Source organism: Phocoena sinus, chromosome 5 (assembly GCF_008692025.1).
Source record: "Phocoena sinus isolate mPhoSin1 chromosome 5, mPhoSin1.pri, whole genome shotgun sequence".
NCBI lineage: Eukaryota > Metazoa > Chordata > Mammalia > Artiodactyla > Phocoenidae > Phocoena > Phocoena sinus.
The window spans coordinates 64,755,694-64,779,492 of NC_045767.1; the positions used below are offsets into that span (position 1 = coordinate 64,755,694).

Genomic DNA, 23,799 nt, shown 5'->3' on the forward strand with positions numbered 1-23,799 from the left:
ACGAAGACCCAACGCAGCCAAAAATAAAATAAATAAGTAAATAAATTTATAAAAAAAAAGAATCCTTCTCCTTTAAAAAGATCTTCACCCACATGGTCTTCTAAAAGTTTTGAAGTGTTGCCTTTTATGTTTAAGTTCTTAATCTATCTGATACTGTGTACAGTATGAAGTAGGAAACCAGATTAATTTCTCCCACGTGTGATAATCAATTGTACTACCAATTATTAAGTAGTCTATCTTTTCCCCACTATCTGTAATGACATCTCTATAATCTATCAAAGTATCCATGTATGTATGACTGTGTTTCCGGGTTCTCAATTTTGTTCCATCAGTCCATTTTTCTATCTTGGCAAAGATATCTTACTGACTTAATTACTTTTGCTCTGTAAAGCTCTTATATCTGACAGGAAAAATCCCCTCACCTTGTTCATTTTCTTTAGGAACATCTTAGCGATTCTTGACCCTTTGCTCTTTCCAATACATTTTAGAATCAGCTTACTAAGTTCAGTGAAGAACCCAGCTGTGATTCTGACTTGAATCTCAAAATCAGTTGGAGAAAAAAGATATGCTACTGAGTTTCTCCTATCACTCCTTTCTTCCTTTTTTTCTCTCTATTTTTATAGGTATTCTTTGATATTTTTTAATAAAGCTTCCAAATTTTCACCATTATGGTCCCATATATCTTTTGTTAGATTTCCTCCTGGCTACCTTATTTTTTGTTGCTATTGCCAATAGTATCTTTCAAGAAATATGTTTTCTGTTTATTAGTGGTACATGGAAATACAGTTGACTCTTGGATATCAATTTTATTTTTTACCGCTTGTAAACTTCCTTATTAATTTTAATTTTTCCTATAAATCTTTTGAGTTTTCTATGCAGCTATGCATGTTGACTGCAGATAATGACACCTTTATATCTTGCTTTTCAATCCTTATACCTTTTATTTCTTTTGCTTGTCTTAAGGCACTGACTAGGACTTCCAGTACCATGATAAATAGAGGTGTTGAGAGCAGACATCTTTGCTTGCTCCTGCATGCTTATGATGTTCAACGCTGAGAGTGATGTAGAATCATTTTTAGATATCCCTTTTCACTTTAAGGAAGGTCTCTTCTATTCCTAGTTTGCTAAGAGTTTTTAATTATAAGGGCTGTTGAATATAATTGAATGCTCTTTCAACAACTATTGAGATGCTTATATAGTCTTTCTTCTTTAATCAGTTAATACAGTGAATTACATTATTAGATTTTCTAATGCTAACTCAATCTTGCATTCCAGGAATAAATCTAATTTGATCATTTTTGTACATTGCTGCAATCAGATTCTTAATGTTTTGTTTAAATGTTTTTTACCTATATTTATAAATGAGATTGGCCTGTAAAGTTTTCCTTTTTGTCTTTGTTGGGTTTGGATACTAAGATATACTAGCCTTAAAAATAAATTGGAAAATGTTCCCCTTTTTCTATTTTCTAAAAAGGTTTATTATAAAATTGCATTTATGCATTGCACGGGGAGATCAGCTCAGTGCTTTGTGACCACCTAGAGGGGTGGGATAGGGACGGTGGGAGGGAGATGCAAGAGGGAGGGGATATATGTATACGTATAGCTGATTCACTTTGTTATACAGCAAAAGCTAACACAACAATGTAAAGCAATTATACTCCAATAAAGATGTTAAAATAAATAAATAAAAATAAAATTGCATTTATCTGTTCAATCCATTTCTTGAAAGTTTGACAGAACTTGCATATAAAACCATCTGAACCTAGTGCTTTTTCAGGAAAATTAAACCACTGGTTCAATTTTATTTATTGCTGTATGATTCTTGGGTTTTCCATTTCTTCCCAAGTAAGTTTTGGTAAGTTATATTTTTCTAGAAATGTGTCTTTATATTTTAACTTTATTGACTTAAAGTTATTCATAATAATCTCATTATATTTTAAATTTCTATGTCCCTTTTTCATTCCTAACATTTGTTACTTGTGCCTTCTCTCTTTTGATTATTCAGTTTTAGTAGGCAGAATAATGGCCTCCCTAAGATGTCTGTATCCTAATTCCCAGAACCTGTGAATATGTTATATTATATGGCAAAGAGGAATTAAAGCAAAAGATGGAATTCAAATTGCTAATGAACTGTTCTTAAAATAAGGAAATGATCCTGGATTATCTGGGTGGGCATAATGTAATCATACACGTGTCAGATGGGAGAAAAACTCAACAGGCTTTGAAGATGGAAGGAAGCCACAAGCCAAGGAAAGCAGGCAGCTTCCAGAAGCTGGAAAAGACAAGAAAATAAATGTATTCTTTCCTAGAGCCTCTGAAATGAATGTAACCCTACTAACACCTTGATTTTAGCTCAGTGAAAACTCTGTGGGACTTCTTACAGGCTGTAAGATAATATATTTGTGCTGTTTGAAGCTACTGTTTGCAGTCATTTTTACAGTGGCCATAAGAAACTAATACATCAGTCATTCCAGAAGTGTGTCCATTTAATTAGTCTTTCCAAAGAACCAACTTTTGACTTTATTGATCCTTTCTATTGTATCTTTTAATTTCATTGACTTTTGCTTTCGTCTTTATTATTTCCTGCCTTCTACTTTCCTTGGGTTTATCTCACTGTCTTTCTTCTGACATCTTACATATAAGTACTTAAAGCTATAAATTTTCATCTAAATATCTGCCATTTTTATAATATCCCACGTTTTAATAGATATTATTTTATTATCATTAATTTTTACCATTTTCTAATTTTCATTATGATTTCTTCTCATCCATGGCTTATTTTTACATTTCCAAATACAGTGTTTGTTTTTAGTTTGCTTTTTGTTACTAGATTCTAGCTTAATTGCATTTAGTCAGATATATATTAAAGATTGTTTGAAATTTATTGAAGCTTACTTACTTTCATAACCTAGTATGTGGTGAATTTGTATTAATGTTTCATAAGTGTGCCAAAATAATATGTATTTCCAGATGTTGAGTTAAGTATTCTAAATATGTCATTAGATAAAACAAGTTATATAAATTATTTGAATCATCTGTATTCTTATTATCTGTCTGATTATATTTTATACTGGAGGATCATGTTTAAAATCTCCCACTCTAATAATGAATTTATAAATGTCTCTTTTAAGCTATCTCATTAGGGGCATACAAATTTAGAACTGATAGATATTTTTGTGAAGTGAACGCTTTTCCATACATACTGATCTTCTTTATTGCTAATAATGACTTTGATCTTAAAATCTTATATTAAGACAGTGATACATGCTTTCTTCAGTTACTATTTGTACCTTATATTTTTCTCATCCTTTTATTTTATTTTACTATTATTATTTTTTTTGCGATACATGGGCCTCTCACCGTTGTGGCCTCTCCCGTTGCAGAGCACAGGCTCCGGACGCGCAGGCTCAGCAGCCATGGCTCACGGGCCCAGTCACTCCGCAGCATGTGGGATCTTCCCGGACTGGGGCACGAACCCGTGTCCCTTGCATCAGCAAGCGGACTCTCAGCCACTGCGCCACTCTCAGGGAAGCCTCATCCTTTTATTTTTATCTTTCTCATATTCTAATGCTTTAGATGTGTCTCGTTTAAATGTCATATTGCTGAAATTTTAAAAGTTTAACCTGATAATTTTTTGTCAGGTTAATTTCTCAGCCACTGCGCCACTCTCAGGGAAGCCTCATCCTTTTATTTTTATCTTTCTCATATTCTAATGCTTTAGATGTGTCTCGTTTAAATGTCATATTGCTGAAATTTTAAAAGTTTAACCTGATAATTTTTTGTGTCTTTACCTGGATAGATTTACCTACTTACATTTACTGAGATCATTGATATATTTGGATTTAACTCCATCATATTATTTAGTACTTTCTATTTTTACCACTTTCCCTATTACCTTTCTTGTTATCTATTGATTTAATGATTTTTTAAATTCCATTGTTTTTCCCTTTAGTTATTTGCAGGTTAGACACTATATTTCTATTATTTTAGTAATTTTTAACAGGCATCCTTAACAAGTCTAAAGCCAATCATTAATGTTACCCTCTTTCAAACAATATAAGGATCTTAGAATACTTTAACTCTGATCACATCCTTCCTGACTTAAATGCTATTTTTAAACAACATTTTAGTTCTACCTTGTTTTTTCATTAACACACAAATTAGTAGTTAATTTTGTTTTATACAGTAATATTTTCAAGATTTATTTGAATTTACTCATATGTTTATAATTGTTGTTGAGGGTTCTTTTCCTGCCACCTCTTCTTTCATCTCTGTCTTTTCTCTTGGGATTATATTCTTTCTCCTGAAATTAATTCTCTAGCAGTTCCTTTACTGAGGATCTGCTGATTATACACTCCCTGTTTTTGTTCATCTGAAGATATATATCTCACCAATTCTAGATTGACAATAATTTTCCCCAGCACTTAGCAGACATTATTCCATTGCCTTCTGATTTTCATTGTTGCTTTCAAGAAGTGAGTTCTCAGCCTAACTATTGTTCCTTTAAAGACAATCTGCCTTTATCTCTGGTTATTTTTAAGATCTCTTTAGGTTTCATGTTCTACAGAATTTCTTTTTATTTATTCTATCTAGAATTTATTGGGTTTCCTGAATTTGAGGATTTGAGTCCTTCATTGCTTCTGTAAAATTATCAGTCACATCTCTACAAACATTTTCCCCATTCTGTCTCTTCTCTCCTTTCATAGGTTTAATTAGAAACATCTCCCTTTGTTCTCCCATGGAGAGCTATTTCTAATTCAACTCTGTTTCACATTTTCTATTTCTTTGGTTCTCTGAAATGTGTTCTAAGTAATTTCCTTACATCTACAATCCACTTCATTAATTCATTATTCAGTTGCATCTAATCTATTTATTGCATTCCTTGTGTTTCTACTTCAAATTATTATATTTTCATAATTAGAATTTCTAGTAGGGTTCTTTTTCAAATCTGCCTGGTTATATTTAATAATCTTGTTTCTTAATCATACATTTTGATACCATTTTTAATGTATTGAAACAAATTACTTATTTTATATCTCATAATTCTGATATCTGAATTCTTTAAAGATCCAATTATATTTGTTGTTTCTGTTGACTCTTGTCAACTGGAGTCTTAATATATTTTATGATTTTTGATAGTAGCACACGTTCCTTAGAATTTTATTCAGGAATATCTGAGGTCTGGTTTGAAGGTATTTTCCTCCAGAGAGGATTGTGTTTGCCTCTACTTGATGTCTAATGACACCATTAATCCAAAATCACTTTAAATTAAATTTTTGGATTGGGCTTTTCACACTTCATAGACAATGACCCTCAGTATCCAAATTATGACCATCTTGTGTTCACAGACTCTCAAAGGAATTTTTTCCTTACAAAATTTACTTACAAACCAACAGGTTATTTTCCTTGATTACTCTTTCATGGAGCATATCATCTTTTGAGTCCCAGACTTACATGTCCTGCCCATGCATGGCCCAATGAAACTGAGACTCTAGCCACCAGGAATTGGTAGATACTCCTGAGGTGACCAATTTCTTCACTCTTGCTTATCCACCTAGATTTATAATTTCTAGTCATTTTCCATCTTTAAGGAGTTTTTTTATTTTCTTATCAGTTCAACTATGTATTTTTAAAGTTTTTAATATGTTTAATCTTGTATTTTTAGATATTTTGTGCCAGAAGTGTTTTTTAAAGTATGACTGCAAGAACAGAAGTCTCATCTATCTGTTGAACTTCAAAAGTAAGTGATAATTTATAATAAAATCTTCATTGTTTGGCCCACAACAGGAGCTCCAGAAACTACTTTATGTCATATTTTCCCAATGCCTAGGTTATTCCTCTGTTAATCAGTTGTCAGAGAACTCTAAGGAAGCATAGATTATTTCAGACAATATATATATATTCTAAGTATTATTGGTCCAATATATTAGATATAAACCAGAGAAGATAAATTTTACCATGAGTTATAGTGAGTACAACTCCTCTGGAGAAGCATTTGGTAATTTCTTATAAAATTAAATATACTCAGTTATTTCACTACTAGATGGTTATCCAATGAAATGAAAAAATATATTTATTCAAAGATCTGTAGAAGAATGTCCATAACCGCATTTTTATAATAGCCAAAAACTGGAAACAACCCAGTGGTTGAAAGGACAATTGTAGTGTATTTGGACAATGGGCTACTTGGCAATAAACAGAAGGGAACTACTGATATACTCAATAACATGGATTAATCTCAGAAACATTATACTAAGCTGAAGAAGCCAGACCAAAAGTAGATACTTTGTGATTATTCCATTTATACAAAGTATAAGGGACTTCACTGGTGATCCAGTGGTTAAGACTCCATGCTCCCAGTGTAGGGGGCCTGGGTTCAATCCTCTGGTCAGGGCAGTAGATCCCACATGCCACAACTAAGACCTGATGCAGCCAAATAAATAAATAAATAAATAAATGTATTTTAAAAAAAATATGAAGTATAAGAAGGGACAAAACTAAACTATGGTGAGCTAGGCCAGAAAGTTGCCTTGGGGTTGGAAGGAGAGTTGATCGGAAAGAGCAGAAGGAATCTTCCTGAGAGTGATGACAAGCTGTACCTTGTATGGGGTGATAGATAGGTGCATACAACTGTGAAACTTCATGAAACTGAACACTTAGGACCTTTCCATTTTATTATATGTAAATTATGTCTTTTAAAAAAAAGTCAAACCGAACAAAATGTAGCCAATTGTTTCTAAAGATCTTTCATCATTACTGGATATTCTGTAGCTAAATTCAACAATTTAAAAATATTAGCTGCCAGAGGTGTAGACAAGATGGCAGAGTAGGAAGATCTTGAGCTCACATCCTCCCATGGGCACACGAAAATAACAGATATTTATAGGTCAACTATCAATGAGAACAACCTGAAGACTAGCAGAAAAGATTTTTCACAACTAAAGATATAGAGAAGAAAGCACAATTAGATGGGAAGGAGGAGCAGAGACGTGGCACAGTCAAGACCATGCCTCCAGGTAGGTGGCCCACAAATGGGAGCATAATCACAACTGCAAAGGTTCTCTCCAAGGAGCAAGGGGTTTGAGCCCCACTTTGGGCTCCCTAGCCCAGGGGTTCTGCACCAGAAACATGAGCCCCCAGAACACTTGGTTTTGAAGGCCAGAGAGGTTTACATATGGGAGAGTCAGAGGGCTGTAGGAAACAGGGACTCCACTGAAAATTTCACACTCCCCAAGTCTCAGCATAGAAGTAGGCTTGAAAGAAGCCTGGGTCAGGCTGATCCTGGAGAGCCTCCCAGCGACGTGGGAAGCACCTGAGATTCTTGCTTGTGGACGTAGATGCTGGTGGCAGCCATTCTTGGGAGCTCATTCTACCACAAGAACATAGGTGCTGGAAAGTGCCATTTTGGAGTCCTCCCTCCAGCCTATTAGCATCAGGGGCTTACCCACCCACTAGCAGGCCAGCCACTAGCACCGGGCCCCCACAGGCCCCACAGCCAGCTGCACCAGGACCTGGCTCCACCAGCTGGCCAGCAGCCACCACACAAGCAGAGCCTGGCAGCCAACCAGCCAGGGGCCAGCCCCGCCTACCAGAGTGCAAACAATAGTTGGCCCCAAAACAACAGAAGGGCCCACACAGCCAAGTAGAAAGTACCCCTAGAGCATATCACTCCAGTGACCATGAAGGAGTGTTCTGTTGGGCCCCATGAGACTTCTCCTACATAAGGCCACTTCTCCAAGATTGGGAAATGTAAATGGCCTAACAAATACAACTAAATAAACACAGAGAACTGGGCAAAATCCGGAGACAGAGGAATATGTTCCAAACAAAGGAAAAAGACAAAATCCCAGAAGAACTAAGTGAAGTTGAGATAAGCAATCTACCCAATAAAGAATTCAGGGCAATGATCATAAAGATGCTCAATGAACTCAGATGAATAAATGAACACAGTGAGAGGTTTAACAAAGAGAAAATATAAAGAATAACCTAAAAGCTAAAGAATACAATAACTGAAATAAAAAACACACTAGAAGGAATCAACAATAGATTAGATGATACGGAGAAAAAGATTAGCAAACTAGGAGACAAAGTAGTGGAAATCATCCAAGTTGAACAGAAAAAGGAATTTTTTTCAACTTCAAGCATACTAATATTTGCATTATAGGGATCCCAGGAGAAGAGAAAGAGAGAAATGTACAGATAATTTATTTGAAGACATAATAGCTAAAAAATTTCCTAACCTGGGAAAGGAAATAGACATCCAGGTTCAAGAAGTACAGAAAGTCCCAAATAAGATGAACCCAAAGTGGTCCACACCAAGACACATTATAATTAAAATGGTGAAAATTAAAGAGAATCTTAAAATCAGCAAGGCAAAAGCAACTAGTTACGTATAAGGAAACTCCCATAAAACTCTCAACTCAGCAGAAACTTTGCAGGCCAGAAGGGATATATTCAAAATGATGAAAGGAAAAAAACCTACAACCAAGAACACTCTATCCTGCAAGGCTATCATTCAGATTTGTAGGAAATATAAAGAGTTTTACAGATAAGCAGAAGCTAAGAGTTCAGAACCACTAAACTGGCTTTACAAGAAATATTAAATGGACTTCTCTAAGTGGAAAAAAAAGACCACAGCTAGAAATATGAAGTTACAAAGGGAAAAATCCCATTGGTGAAAGCAAACAGTAGATCAACCACTTATATTATGATGGTTAAAAAACAAAAGTAGTAAAATCATCTACATCTACAATAAGTAGTTAAGGGATACACAGAACAAAAAAATGTAAAATATGATGTCAAAGGCATTAAACATTTGGGGGATAGTAAAAATGCAGGGTTATTATAATACATGTAAACATAAGAGATCATCAACTTAAAACAATTACATACATTATATTTGGTATATATATATATATATATATATATATATATATATATATATATTTGGTAACTACTAACCAAAAATCTATAATAGATTCTCATACAAAAAACAAAAAAGGAACCCAAACATAACACTAAAGATAATCATCAAATCACAAGAGAGCAAAAGAAGAGGAAAGGAACAAATAAGGACTGCAAAACAACCCCAAAACAATTAACAAAATGTCAGTAAGTACATACCTATCAATAATTACTTTAAATTTAAGTGGACTAAATACTCCAATCAAAAGATATAGCATGGGCTTCCCTGGTGGTGCAGTGGTTGAGAGTCTGCCTGCCGATGCAGGGGACACAGGTTCATGCCCCGGTCTGGGAAGATCCCACATGTTGCGGAGCGGCTAGGCCCATGAGCCATGGCCACTGAGCCTGCGTGTCCAGAGCCTGTGCTCCGCAACGGGAGAGGCCACAACAGTGAGAGGCCTGCGTACCGCAAAAAAAAAAAAAAAAGATATAGCAGGGCTGAATGCATACAAAAACAAAACGCATATACATGCTGCCTACAAGAAACTCACTTCAGATCTACAGACACATGCAGACTGAAAGTGAGGGGATGGAAAAGAATGCTCCATGCGAATGAAAAAAAATACTGAGGTAGCAATAATTATATAAGACAAAATAGACTTCAAAACAAAGACTATAACAAGAGCCAAAGAAGAACATTATGTAATGATAATGGGATCAATCCAAGAAGGTAAAACAACTCTAAACATATATGCACCCAACATAAGAGCACCTAAGTACATAAAGCACATATTAACAAATGTAAAGAGAGAAATTGACAGTAACACAACAACAATGAGGGACTTTTAACACCGCACTTACATCAATGGACAGATCATACAGTCATAATATCAATAAGGAAACTGGCCAACAGATTAGAGCAGACAGACTTAATAGATATACATAAAACATTCCATAGAAAAGCAGCAGAATACACATTCTCTTCAAGTGAACATAAAATGTTCTCCAAGATAGATCTCATGCTACTCCACAACACAAGTCTCAGTAAATTTAAGAAGATTGAAATCTTATCAAGCACCTTTTCTGACTACAACAATATGAGACTAGAAATCAACTACAAGAAAAAAACTGGAAAAAACACAAACACATGGAGGCCAAACAATATGCCGCTAAGTGACCAATGGGCCACTGAAGAAATTAAAGAGGAAATCAAAAAATACCTGGACAAATGAAAATGGAAACACAACAATCCAAAATCTATGGGGTGCAGCAAAAGCAGTTCTAAAAGGAAAGTTTATAGCAATATAAGCTTACCTCAGGAAACAAGAAAAATAAGTAAACAATCTAACCTTACACCTAAAGGAACCAGAAAAGGAAGACAAAGTTAGCAGAAGGAAAAAACTCATAAAGATCAGAGCAGAAATAAATGAAATTGAGACTGAAAAAAAAAAAAGAGAAGAAAAGATCAATGAAACTAAGAGCTGGTTCTTGGAAGAGATAAATAAAATTGATGACCCTTTCACCAGACTATCAAGAGAAAAGAAGGGCTTCCCTGGTGGCACAGTGGTTAAGAATCCATCTGCCAATGCAGGAGACATGGGTTCGAGCCCTGGTCCGGGAAGATCCCACATGCCACAGAGCAGCTAAGCCCGTACGCCACAACTACTGAGACTGCGTGCCTAGAGCCCATGCTCTGTGACAAGAGAAGCCACCGCAATAAGAAGCCCTCACACTGCAACGAAAAGCAGCCCCTGCTCGCTGCAACTAGAGAAAGCCTGTACACAGCAACGAAGACCCAACGCAGCCATAAATTAAATAAATAAATAAATAAATAAATAAAATTTTTAAAAGAGAGAGAGAGAAAAGGAGAGCCCAAATAAATAAAATCAGAATAGTTACAACCAACATCACAGTAATACAAAGGGATCATAAGAGATTAGTACAAACAATTATATACCAATAAAAAGGACAACCTAGAGAAATGGATAAATTCCTAGAAACGTTCAATCTCCCAGGACCAAATCAGGAAGAAATAGAAAGTATGAACAGACTGATTAGCAATAACGAAATTGAATCAATAATTTTAAAACTCCCAACAAACGATAGTCCAGGACCAGAGAGCTTTGCAGGTAAAGTCCACCCAACATTTAAAAAGAGTTAATACCTATCCTACTTAAACTATTTCAGATAATTTAAAGGGAAGGAATGCCTCCAAACTCATTTTACAAGGACGGCATCACTCTGATATCAAAACCAGATAAAGACACCACCAAAAACAAAAAGAAAATTCTAGGCCAATATCAATGAAAATATTAGCAAACCAAAGTCAACAATACATTAAAAGGATCATACACCATGATCAAGTGGGATTTATCCCAGAGATGCAAGCATGGCATTTTTCACAGAACTAGAACAAATAATTCTAAAATTTGTATGGAACCACAAAGACCCCGGATAGTTTAAAAAAAAAAAAATCTTAAAAAAGAAAAGCTTGAGGTATCACACTCCCTGATTTCAAATTATACTACAAAGCTACAGTAATCAAAGAGTATTACTGGCACAAAACAGATACATAGATCAATGGAACAGAATAGAGAGCCCAGAAATAAACCCACACTTAAATGGTCAATTAATCTATGACAAAGGAGGCAAGAATATGCAGTGAGGAAAAGACAGCCTCTTCAATAAACAGTGTTGGAAAAACTGGACAGATACATGCAAAAGAATCGAACTGGAGTACTTTCTCACACCATATACAAAAATGAACTGAAAATGGATTAAAGACTTCAATGTAAGACTTAAAACCATAAATCTTCCAGAAGAAAACATAGGCAGTAAGTTCTTTGATATGGGTTTTATTAATATTTTTGGATATGTCTCCTCAGGCAAGGGAAGCCAAAGCAAAAATAAACAAACAGGACTATGTCAAACTAAAAAGCTTTTGCACAGTGAAGGAAAGTACCAGCAAAATGAAAAGGCTGCCTACTGAATGAGAGAAGATACTTGCAAACAGTGTATCTGATAAGGGATTAATATCACAAAGAGCTCATACAATCCAACAGCAAAAAATCCAACAACTAAATTTAAAATGGGCCAAGGACCCAAATAACATTTTCCAAAGAAGACATACAGATGGCCAACAGTCACATGAAAAGATGCTCAACATCACTAATCATCAGGTAAATGCAAATCAAAACCACAATAAGATACCACCTGTCAGAATGGCTGTTATAAAAATACAACAAATAAGTGTTGGCAAGAATGTGAAGAAAAGGATACCCTTGTGCACTACTGGTGGGAATGTAAACTGGTGCAGCCACTATGGAAAATAGTATGGAGGTTACTCAAAAAATCAAAACAGAACTACCATATGATCCAGCAATTCCATTTCTGGGTATTTTTCCAAAGAAAACAAAAATACTAATTTGAAAAGATATATGCATCCCTATATTCATTGCAGCATTATTCACAATAGCCAAGATATGGAATCAACCTAAGTATCCATTGACAGATGAATAGATGAACAATATGTGGTATACACAGTTGACCCTTGAACAACACAGGTTTGGAACTTCATGGGTCCAAACTTTACATAGATTTTTTTCAATAGTAAATACTACAGTACTACAAGATCCACAGTTGGTTGAATCTGCAGATGCAGAACAGTGGGTGGGTGTGGAGGAACTGCATGTTTGGAGGGCCAATTATAAGTTATGCATGGATTTTTTACTTTAAGGAGGGTCAGCACCCCTAACAACTGTGTTGTTTAAGGGTCAATTGTATATACAATGGAATATTGCTCAGCCATAGAAAATAACGAAATCTTGACAGTTGTGACAACATGGATGGACCTAGAGGGTATTATGTAAGTAAAATCAGTCAGACAGAGAAAGACAAATACTGTATTATTTCACTTATATGTGGAATCTAAAAACAAAATAAACATATCAAAACAGAAACAGACTCATACAGAGCAAACTGGTAGTTGTTAGAGGGGAGAGGGGTGAGGGGAAGAGTGAAATAGATGAGCGAGATTAACTCGGGGATGTAATGTCCAGCATAGGGAATATAATCAATAATATTGTAAAAATTTTGTATGGTAACTAGACTTATTGTGGCAATCATTTTGTAATATATAAAGATATCAAATCACTATGCTGTACACCTGAAACTAATATAATATGGTAAGTCAATTATACTTAAATTTAAAATTTTTAATTAAAAAATTCTTGTCTCTAACCACATAAACTGCATAAAAGATATGCCATGATAAATTTCTATTCCACAAGAATTAAGATATGCATATTGGTTGCCAGGATAGAAGTTCATGGCTTTGCTGCCTAATTTACAAAGACGTTAGTTAATATATATTGCTTTCCTTTGGTCACAGGTCTGCTTCTTTAACAACTGGCAGAGACTCAAAAGAGTATCAATTTCAATAGCAAAAACTCAATTATATTTCCATTTGAGTACAATAGTTGAAGCTTCTCTAGCAATATTGAGCGGGAAAGGGTGAAAAAATATCATGTTGTATATGTATATATGTAACTGATTCATTTTGTTGTGAAGCTGAAACTAACATATCATTGTAAAGCAATTATACTCCAATAAAGATGTTAAAATGAAAAAAATATATCATGTTGTGTATGGATGATACATCCATGGTGTTAACCAGATTAGGAAAAGGGCAGTCTAGAGAGAATATGGATTTATTCAGAGATCATTTGAGGAAGACAATATAAAATATTTCCTAGGAGGAAGGGGCAAGGTTTGGGATCACTTTTAACCTATGGTCGCAGTATATGAATGGCAGGTTTGGGACATAAGAAAGAGACTACTGGTTTTATTTGTCAAAACAAGGAAAGTAAATGCACACTGTGAAATTCTCCATTGGGGAAAAAAATGGTAGGTAAATGATTCAGGGTAAAGTGATGCATATCTTTTAAGTAAGAGATTCTGTGAAATAAATTTCAGAGGCTGCACAACCTAAAAGTTCTAGGTTTGTGGTGAAATTTTATGTTTCAAAATGTAAGATGAGGATAATAATGCCTGGCCTACCTAAATTAAAAGATGGTTGTGAGGGTCTGATGGGAAATACTTCCTTCCAGAAAGCATTTTCTTTTTTATTTCCTTTATAATATTTTTAATTTCCTTTACAATATGACTCAGAAATTTCACCTAAGCACAAATTGACTGCCTTCTAATGCGGCGGGTACGTCCTAAGTGCTTGAAATATGAACAAAACAGACAAAAAAACCTCATTTTCATTGATCTTACATTCTATTTGGAGAAATCGGGCAACAAAAAATATAAACAATAAATAAGTAAATAATATAGGTGGTAAGTGCTATGGAGAAAAGAAACAGAGCAGTATAAGGGGAATATACATTACCATATTAATGTTTTAGAGAAAGCCATTTTTTCTATAAAAACAAAAAAGATATTCCGAGAGAACATTTATCTACCAATGCAAATGAATGAGACATGTAGTGAGAAAGCTTCCCAAGCAAGGGTTATTGGTATTGTAACCTCGCCTATGAGAGAATAAGGCCAATTCTGCCAAAGCAGTGAAAAGCATTATTTTCAGCAGTATTTTTTTTTGCCAGTACGTATGTCTAAGCTATATATGTAAAACTACCATGTCCAGGGCTTCCCTGGTGGCGCAGTGGTTGAGAGTCCGCCTGCCGATGCAGGGGACACGGGTTCATGCCCTGGTCCGGGAAGATCCCACACGCCGCGTAGCGGCTGAGTCCGTGAGCCATGGCTGCTGAGCCTGCGCGTCCGGAGCCTGTGCTCCGCAACGGGAGAGGCCACAACAGTGAGAGACCCGCGTACCGCAAAACAACAACAACAACAAAAAAAAAACCATGTCCATTAGTAGCCATTTTAAAACTATAATGATTCAGAAAAATCAGTAAGAAATAAAATCTTAAAAAAAGCAAATTTATCCATCTAGGCTTATTCCTTCTTCCTGCAGATTTTCAGAATAGTCTCCCTTGAGAATGATGCTTCACCATTAATGAGTTGAAATCTTTAATGAGTTAAAATGAGTTATTATATGTAAAAGTACTTGGTATATAGTACCTGCAGATGTATGTATAAATATGTTAAATTTTTAAAAATCTTTTTTTAATAGTCATGACTATATCCCAAACCTGATTGGGGATTACTGATTAAATTATTAATGCATCAGCCAATAAGAAAATAAAGTGCCCATTTTTGAGAACTAAGATAAGAATTTCTCAAATTAATTGCAGTTACCCTGATTACACTGGTCTTTATAATATAGACATAAGTAATATGTACAGACGCTCATATACTTCAGGGTTTATCCTATAGTTTGTATTTGAGGTTCCTTTATCCTTTGTTTTCTTCCATTTCACTGCTCACTATATAGCCATTTCCATCAGAAAGTGTGAAGTGGAAGGGAAATGAAAGCTGGTAAACATAGTGTATGTCAGTTTGGCTCTTAAAAGTAAGAGAGGTGGGCTTCCCTGGTGGCGCAGTGGTTGGGAGTCCGCCTGCCGATGCGGGGGACACGGGTTCGTGCCCCGGTCCGGGAGGATCCCACATGCCATGGAGCGGCTGGACCCGTGAGCCATGGCCGCTGAGCCTGTGCGTCCGGAGCCTGCGCTCCGCAACGGGAGAGGCCACAGCAGTGAAAAGCCCGCGTACCACACACACACAAAAAAAAAAGTAAGAGAGGAAGTCAAAACAGCTAGATGAAATTAGGTATGAGGTGTTTTCATCTGTCCTATTCCTGGTCCTCGTCACCACAGTCAGGAATATACTCACATAACTCACTAAAATTTCTGGCTTCAAGAATTTCTGAGATATAAATACGAATATATTTTATTTGAAAATCAATAACAATTGCTTCTTTTAGAAAGTGCTCCTGCAAGTAGCAAAGGAGAAATATTGGGTGATCATTAGAACTCTGACAATTATTTCTCTTTGTGAATGAAAATGGAAGAAACATCCTCCCCCAGACAGGATTGGAAGCAACTTTTATGTTCCCATTGAATCTTTTTAACGTTGCCATTTTCATGATTACAGTATTGTATTTAATTATTTACCAGTCAGTCCTCCCCTTGACTGAAAACTTTTTGAAGGAAGAATTGCCTTCATTTTTGTGGCCTTGGGTTCCTAGTACAGTTAGACACTATTCATAGTGAAAGAATAAATAAAGATCACTGAGATTTATATGAGTTAACCAGGTCTCTCTCTCTCTCTTAAACACTGTAAGTCCACCTAAAGCAGGTTGGTAAAACATCTTTTATTTGGAACAACCCAGCTCCCTTAATTTCAAGAACTCTAAATAAAAATATATCCATACCCTTTTATATCTCTATTATCTAATGCAATATAAGAGTATGAAACCGTTATATTAACTACTATGTCTTAGTATAAGCTGCCTTTCCAATAAACTGAAAACTAGAATAAGCTATCTTGCCAGTGCAAACCAACGCAAAGTCATTAGAAGTCCCAAACACCATTAAAGAAGTTCCCCATCTTTGCTAAAGTTAGACTAAATAGCTTATACTATGTAATTATAATAATTGAATATTCTGTGTAATGATTATTCAGATACCTTCTTGATGAAAAATGATCAAACACAGTGTTCTATTTTTAACTTAGGCCTTCAGAGGATTTATTATTTTGAAATCAAATCTATTAAACCTGGTGAATACATTATTCCTCATGAAGATTCCTTTTGAATTCATTCGACACATTAAAGACAGTGTATCAATAAATAATTTGCAAGTAAAAATCATTTTATAATATTTATCTTAGAAATTAAAGTGAATAGAATATAAGAATGGAAAAAAGACACAAGTAACTGATAGGAAGGGTAAGACTACATGGGAAACTCTCAAGGTTAATTTTAGCACTTCTGGAACTCTTTTATCTTATCATCTAAATAATCTTACTAGATATTTTATTTTATGAAATACATCAGTTAACAAGTCAACTCATTTCATAAGGCAACTTATTGTGATTAAAAATTATTTTAGGGCTTCCCTGGTGGCACAGTGGTTGAGAGTCCGCCTGCCAATGCAGGGGACACGGGTTCGTGCCCTGGTCCGGGAAGATCCCACGTGCCACGGAGCGGCTGGGCCCGTGAGCCATGGCCGCTGAGCCTGCGCGTCCGGAGCCTGTGCTCCACAACGGGAGAGGCCACAACAGTGAGAGGCCCGCATACCACAAAAAAAAAAAAATTAAAAAATATATATATATATAATTTTTTTAAAAGACAAAACAATTATGTGCCCTTAGTTTAATCAATATAGAACTCTATAAAATGAAGCTATATAAACTTGCTCCTGGTGATCCATAAACCATTATAAAATATAAAGCATTATTATTACACTATTGCATGTGTAAAACATTTTGCCTAAGAATCAACTTTTCATTTATGGCAGCTCTGTGCAAAACTCCTTCTACCACAAAATGATATTAGGACAAAATGGTGGTTTTCAAACAGTTTTGTTTGTTGGTTGCAAGGAGAGTTCCTTTGAAACAAAATTCTCAGATAAATCCATCACTCTAAAAAGAGTTGGAGGAAATATCTACGTTGCTCTTGGACAAGGAAAAGAGAAATGGGTATATTAACTTTTAGGAGGCAGTAAAGGTAGTATTGGAAGCTATTGTAATCAGTTAAGAAACTAAGAGTACAAAATCATTATCAATGATGGTTGATTATTGTTGAGACATCTGCCGCCAAAAGAAAAACTTTTAACATGCTCTTGTAGTCACCAGTTCTCACAAAACACTAACCAATACTTAGCAAATAGATCATTAAATCTTTTAGACTGATTACCTGGTTTTCATTAGATCCAATCTGATTTTCTTTGGAGTTGCTAGATACATCTATCTGACCTACCTTAGACACCTATTAAATGAGCTACCCCTCAGCCCACGATAGCTTAAAAATTGAAATAGGTTATCTCCATTCCAATTCTAACTATTCCTTTTATATTTTCACTCAGTGAAATCAAGAATTAAAATATATGCTATGATTGCTTAATCTAAGCAACATAATGCCAGAAAACCAAGAGTAATTTGAAAAATTCAATTATTCACAAAATGGACATTCATAGTGTTTATCAAAAAAAATTTTATCTGCTACTTCACATCATGTATATACAATATTAAATAATCATTGCAATATGTCACCAAATGTTATTAGCAAAAGTATTTTCATCTGGCCACTTAGTATTATGTATATGCAATAATAAATAATCATTGCAAAAAGTCATGAAATATAAGCTTTTGTCTGATTTTAATCAAATTCATATGATAACTTTTTACTGATAGAACACAACATTTTCTTTTTACTTCTTCTTCTTATAAAATGCTAGGGAGCACAATTACCATTCAAACAATCACACTAATATATTTTCAAATCTTTTACTGATACATAAACATAGTTTAAATTTACATCTATTTATTTTCCTACTCTAGGTTTCAGCAATATCACAATTTTCTGAAATATACACAAAGCTAATTTTGTTCCATTTTTCTCTAGTTGCAAATATGCACAGGCATACACCTGCTTAAATTTGCACCCATCTTATTTTGAAAAAAATCTAAATACATTTCCATAAAGTGACAGTAAGTGATGTGTGTGAAATAGTTGTGATAGAGAGAATTCAAGCATTTTAAACATAGTAAATGTCACTTTCTTTATAAAATAATTCCAGAATGTAAAAGCATAATTAAAACTCTTTTGAAGGAAACTTTCAAAGAGCAAAATCATATGATGAGATTATTGTAAACTCAATGTTTGAAAGCTAGACTACAGATTTCAAGTATTTTCATTTTTTCATTTCATTGTTGTATGTTACAATACTTAAGTACTGTAAGTACTGTACTATACTGTACTATATAACAGTCAACTAAAATTGCAATCTCATTTTATTAGCTTTTCAGGCATAGAACTTCAGCCCACACAACATGTACTCAAAAACAAAGGCCTTTCCTGTAACCATTAGCTGACATAAGTTTTAAAAAAGAAAAAATAGATTGTAATTAAATACTCACTGTTTGGTGTCTTGAAATATTCTGGCAAAATTAAAATGAACGTGATCACCATGGCCAAAAGTAATTTAAGGAGGGCTGTATTTGTCATGTCTCTTCACATGACACATGTGTTCTCATCAAGTACATTGATGGCATGTTTCTTCCTGGTTTAAGTTTCATCTCTGCGGTACTTTGTTTATACAGTTTACCTCATACTCACTTCCTTTTTTATAAAAAGGAGGCCTTGAACTGAGACTTCATTTTTGAGTCACTTTCCACTAAGAAAACTATCTTCTAACAAGCACTTTCAAACTATCTTCTGAACAAGAAAGAATAAAGAAATGATCTCAGGAAGTAAAGAGGTCTTGTTCTCATCTAAATTTGAAGCTATTTTCCTACACTTACTAATCTGTGTGAGTAAATATAAACCCACAATATACTCACCAAAAGTGAAATGATGAATGTCAGTTATGTCCAGGTTTTAAGAACGTCATTCATTCATTTACTTATTAAGTGATTATTGACCCACTTTTAAGTGCATTGTCCTGGATTCTGGTGTTCAGAAAACAATATGTCTAGAAGACAGTAAACAGTATAAAATGTAAAGATAAATTAAAAAGACACATGTAAAATTTTGGCTCTACTACATTGTATAAAAGCAATAGAATGGTACTTATTATCATTATACCTATAAATACAGTGATTATTGTTACAGAATCCACATTTTCAGTTCCCATTTCAAAAAATGATCTTTCATTACAATAATTCCAGTGAAACAAAGTGCATCATCTTAGAATATAAATGAAGGGCAGGTAAAATTCATGGTGAATATAGAATATGTGCAAACAAATATTTTTATTCTATTGTTCTTGTTTTCTGGTTTTAAAAAAAAAATGGTATCAGATATGTCCAATCTTTTCTCCCTGCTCATTCCCTCTTGTACCCTCACCACCCATCCATTTCCATCTATCCTATTTCTTGTTCTTTACCCACCCAGCCCTGAGCTTTATGGAACAATGGGTGAGCTGGGGGTAGGAAGCAGGGAACAAAGGTCATCCTGTGAATATATTGTGAATATGAATTAACTGTCTTTTCTTCTGATTGGGTGCAACAATTTTTTGGACAAATGGGAATCATGGACCTTAGGACTTGAGTCTAAGAACAGTCAAAATGGGTGTATGACTTCAAATATAGGACTTATTTTATGACCAGCATCAAGAATCATTCAAAGGAAGAGAGGAATTGATGAGAGTTACGGCCTGTGCCAATTACTGGACTGAGATATATTGGATTACAGGTCAGGCAGTGTCTTCAGTAGAGATTCTGGTAAGGATGGATGGGAAACCCTGTTCCTTAATTCTTACAGGTATCACTAAGTGGTCAGTGGACTCTCTACTCCCCATTTTGACCCTGTTTTGATTCCCTCAGACATTCTAACTCTTATTTATGAACACAAACATTCCAACCATAACTTTACCAATGGCGATAAAATTGATCAAGAAAGTATTTACTTGACAGCACTATTAAGTCAGTTTAATTCCTGGATGAATTTTCTTGTAAGAGCAGTTAAACCACTTCTATATTTTTGCCCTTTAATTTTGATTTTACTGAAACTACTTTTTTTTTTTTTTTTTTTTTTGCGGTACGCGGGGCCTCTCACTGTTGTGGCCTCTCCCATTGCGGAGCACAGGCTCCGGACGCGCAGGCTCAGCGGCCATGGCTCATGGGACTAGCCGCTCCGCGGCATGTGGGGTCTTCCCAGACCGGGGCATGAACCCGTGTCCCCTGCATCGGCAGGCGGACTCTGAACCACTGCACCACCGGGGAAGCCCTGAAACTACTTTTGTTAGTACCTGTCCTTTTCTATGAACGACAGCGCTTTGGTTCATTTATTAATTTTTTTGTCCTTATTAAATTTTATGGATTTGTGAGTTTTTTTGTTTGTGTAGTAGTATTTCTCATAGATCTGCTTCTTTCCTTGCTACTCCCTTCCCCGCAATATGAACTCAGGCTGCTAAACTTATTCCTGAACACCTAGAAGATAAACTTCCCTAGCGGCATCATGGGTCCTTTGTCAATAATGGGCTGTTCCATGTTCTCTGCAGCTGGCTTCTCTGGTGCTGTACAGATGGTGGATGTTAGGAGACCAGTCTAGGGTCCCTTAGTCCCAGGCCACTGCCTGGCTGCTCTGAGGATGTAGGGGTTCAGTGTCTCATACCTGGCCTATAATCCATTTGCTGGATACCAGTGTGTCATCTCTGATTTAGCAAATCATGAGAAAATTGTGATATTCCTTCAGATATTTCAAGAATCTTTTATTGTCCTCGATTGTTCTATTATATTTTAATTTAATTTTCATAAATACTTTTGATCTTTCTGCTTACAGTTACTAATAGCTTAAAGTGTTAGCAGAACAATAGCCAACAAGAAGTTCCAAGTACCCCTTGGGTCAAATCCTCCAAGATTCAATAACAAGGGTGAAAAGAGCTGAAGTATCTTGCTTTTTCTGACTGCCATAATTCATCCACTAAAATGTTTTATTACTGACATGGCCACATAAAGTATGTCATTAAATATTTGCATTTTAAACACCACCAATCACTAAAATTTAAGAATTAGGCTGCAGTTTCTTGTAGGTAATCCAACTTAAAATGATAGTGCCTTAGAAATAAATAAATACGGGTTGTGCTAACTCTTGATTTTATTTAATTTTAATTTGAAGGTAGAACTGAAGCAGCAGAAAAGTAAGAAACAAATAAGTAGATAAGCATCTAGTGGTGTGTAAGAAACTTTGTTTAACAATGTTATTTGTGGCTTTGAAGGCCAGAGATGTAGTAAGCTCTAAACCTTTAAGTGTGTGACTCTGAGTTAACTGTTAGAATTTAATGTGAATATTTACCCTAAGGTACTGTGAGAAGCCCAGGAGACTCCCAGAGCCTGAGAGGTATGTAAGGGTAAAGGACACTCCTCTTTAGATGTCTCCCCTTGCATCTGTGCTCTCCTTTCTTTCATATTTCTGTACCATCACCTCTCTGTCAGCCAAACGTGAAAACTCTACAGAATAAGTTATTTCTAAAGACTATTTGATGTAAAATAGATAGCTAGTGGGAAGCAGCTGCAGAGCACAGGGAGATCAGCTCCGTGCTTTGTGACCACTTAGAGGGGTGAGGTAGGGAGGGTGGGAGGCAGACGCAAGAGGGAGGAGACATGGGGATGTATGTATATGTATAGCTGATTCACTTTGTTATACAGCAGAAATTAACACACCATTGTAAAGCAATTATACTCCAATAAAAATGTTAAAATAATAAAATAAATAAAATAAAAACTTTGATTTTCTAATGGTTCATAGATCGAAATTTATTTAAGCATACTCCATTTGTCATTAAAAATTTTTATATAGCACCACAATGTGAATAGTCACATGCATATATCTTTGTGCAAGTCTGATTATAGAGTAGAATTATGAAGACAAACAGCATAAAGATTTTTGAAGTTCTTAATTCATATAGATAACTGTCTCCCAGCAAAGTTGTGTCAACATATACTCTACCCACGGTGGATGGGGGTGCCCTTGTATCACCAAACTTCAACACTGGCCATTTTATTCTTCTAACCTTTGTCAATTTGAAAGGGAAAAAAAAAAACCAAAACTTGTTTTAATTTGTGTTTCTCTGATTGCTAGTAGGTCTGAACATATTCCATATTTACTGGCAATTTGAATTTCTTCTCTTTTGAATTGCCTCTTCATGTCTTTTATGGGAGCACTCATATCCTTGTTGTTGCTCTATGGGCCTCTTTTCTCTATTGGGAATATGTATTTTTTGCCATATATGTTGCAAACATTTTCCCCAGGTTGTCATGTTCCCTTTTATTTTGTATATGGTGGGGGTTTTCTCCCCCATTTTGTGACAATTTCCAAAGCACCTTCACAAACATCAGATTATAAAAAGAGGATGACTACAAATCTGCAAACTCACTGTGGGCTTCTCTCTACTATCTCAATGAAGGAATAAAACCTTAATAAATCTAAAACACAAGAGACTGTTGATACTGTACTAGTGTTTAACATTCCTAAGTTTATATTTCATATTTGAGAGTTGGATTCTGGAAATACTTTAGTGTATCTATAATTCTAATTGAAAAAAGTCTTAATTAAATAATCGTACGTTGCGTGCTAGATACAACTTTTTAAAATGAGAGAATCCTTTATTTCAAGGAGCTGCTCTACCAGGAAAGCAAGAGCAACATAGTTTTAAGAAATAATAGTCTTAAAAATGATGGTTTGGATTTAAAGTCTGTGTAGTTATCTCTTATTATATGAAATATACACTTGTAATACTTTATATGAGCAATATTTTTTCTTTGTTGAAACTACCCCCAATCCCTTCACTATATTCTGTGGAAAGATCTTTTGAGGTCAACAAAAACAATAGCAATGATCAATGACATTTATTAAATGTTTACTATGTGCTATTACACATTGTTGACTTAAAACAAGTAGACTGCCAATTATTTCTCCAGGAAAAAAAAAGTGGGGGGTTGTTATTCAGGATCAGCAAAGAATTGCAATTCAGAGTCTGCAATCATGGCAAGCCACAAGCAAGTCCCCAGCAAAAGTGAAGAGGAGTACTCTTTTATAGAAGGGGAAAGGAAATTAGGAGGACTATAGTAAACAAAGAGTCCATGGATTTTCATTGGCTGAGTTGTGACAGTCTCTCATTGGTTGAGCTCTTGCCAGGCAAGAAGAGGAGTCTTTCTTCTTCCTATTAGGTTCTCCTATTGTTGTAGGACATGGGAGCTCCGTGCTCTGGTCTCCCAACTCTATTTAATTGAGGTTTCTGTTGATTAATTTTTTACAACATTACTGAG

General features: G+C 35.1%; 1 protein-coding gene across 2 annotated transcripts in view; it reads right to left on the reverse strand.

Annotated features, from left to right (window-relative positions):
* The window catches only part of TMEM156 (transmembrane protein 156), a 52,547-nt gene extending 33,468 nt beyond the window's left edge, over window positions 1-19,079 (reverse strand). For both annotated transcript variants that reach the window (XM_032633151.1, XM_032633150.1), the window contains exon 1: window positions 18,949-19,079. In XM_032633151.1, the coding sequence (XP_032489042.1) occupies window positions 18,949-19,036 (88 nt within the window). In that variant the 5' untranslated portion in view covers window positions 19,037-19,079. The remainder of the gene's footprint in view (window positions 1-18,948) is intronic.
* Window positions 19,080-23,799: the final 4,720 nt, after the last annotated feature.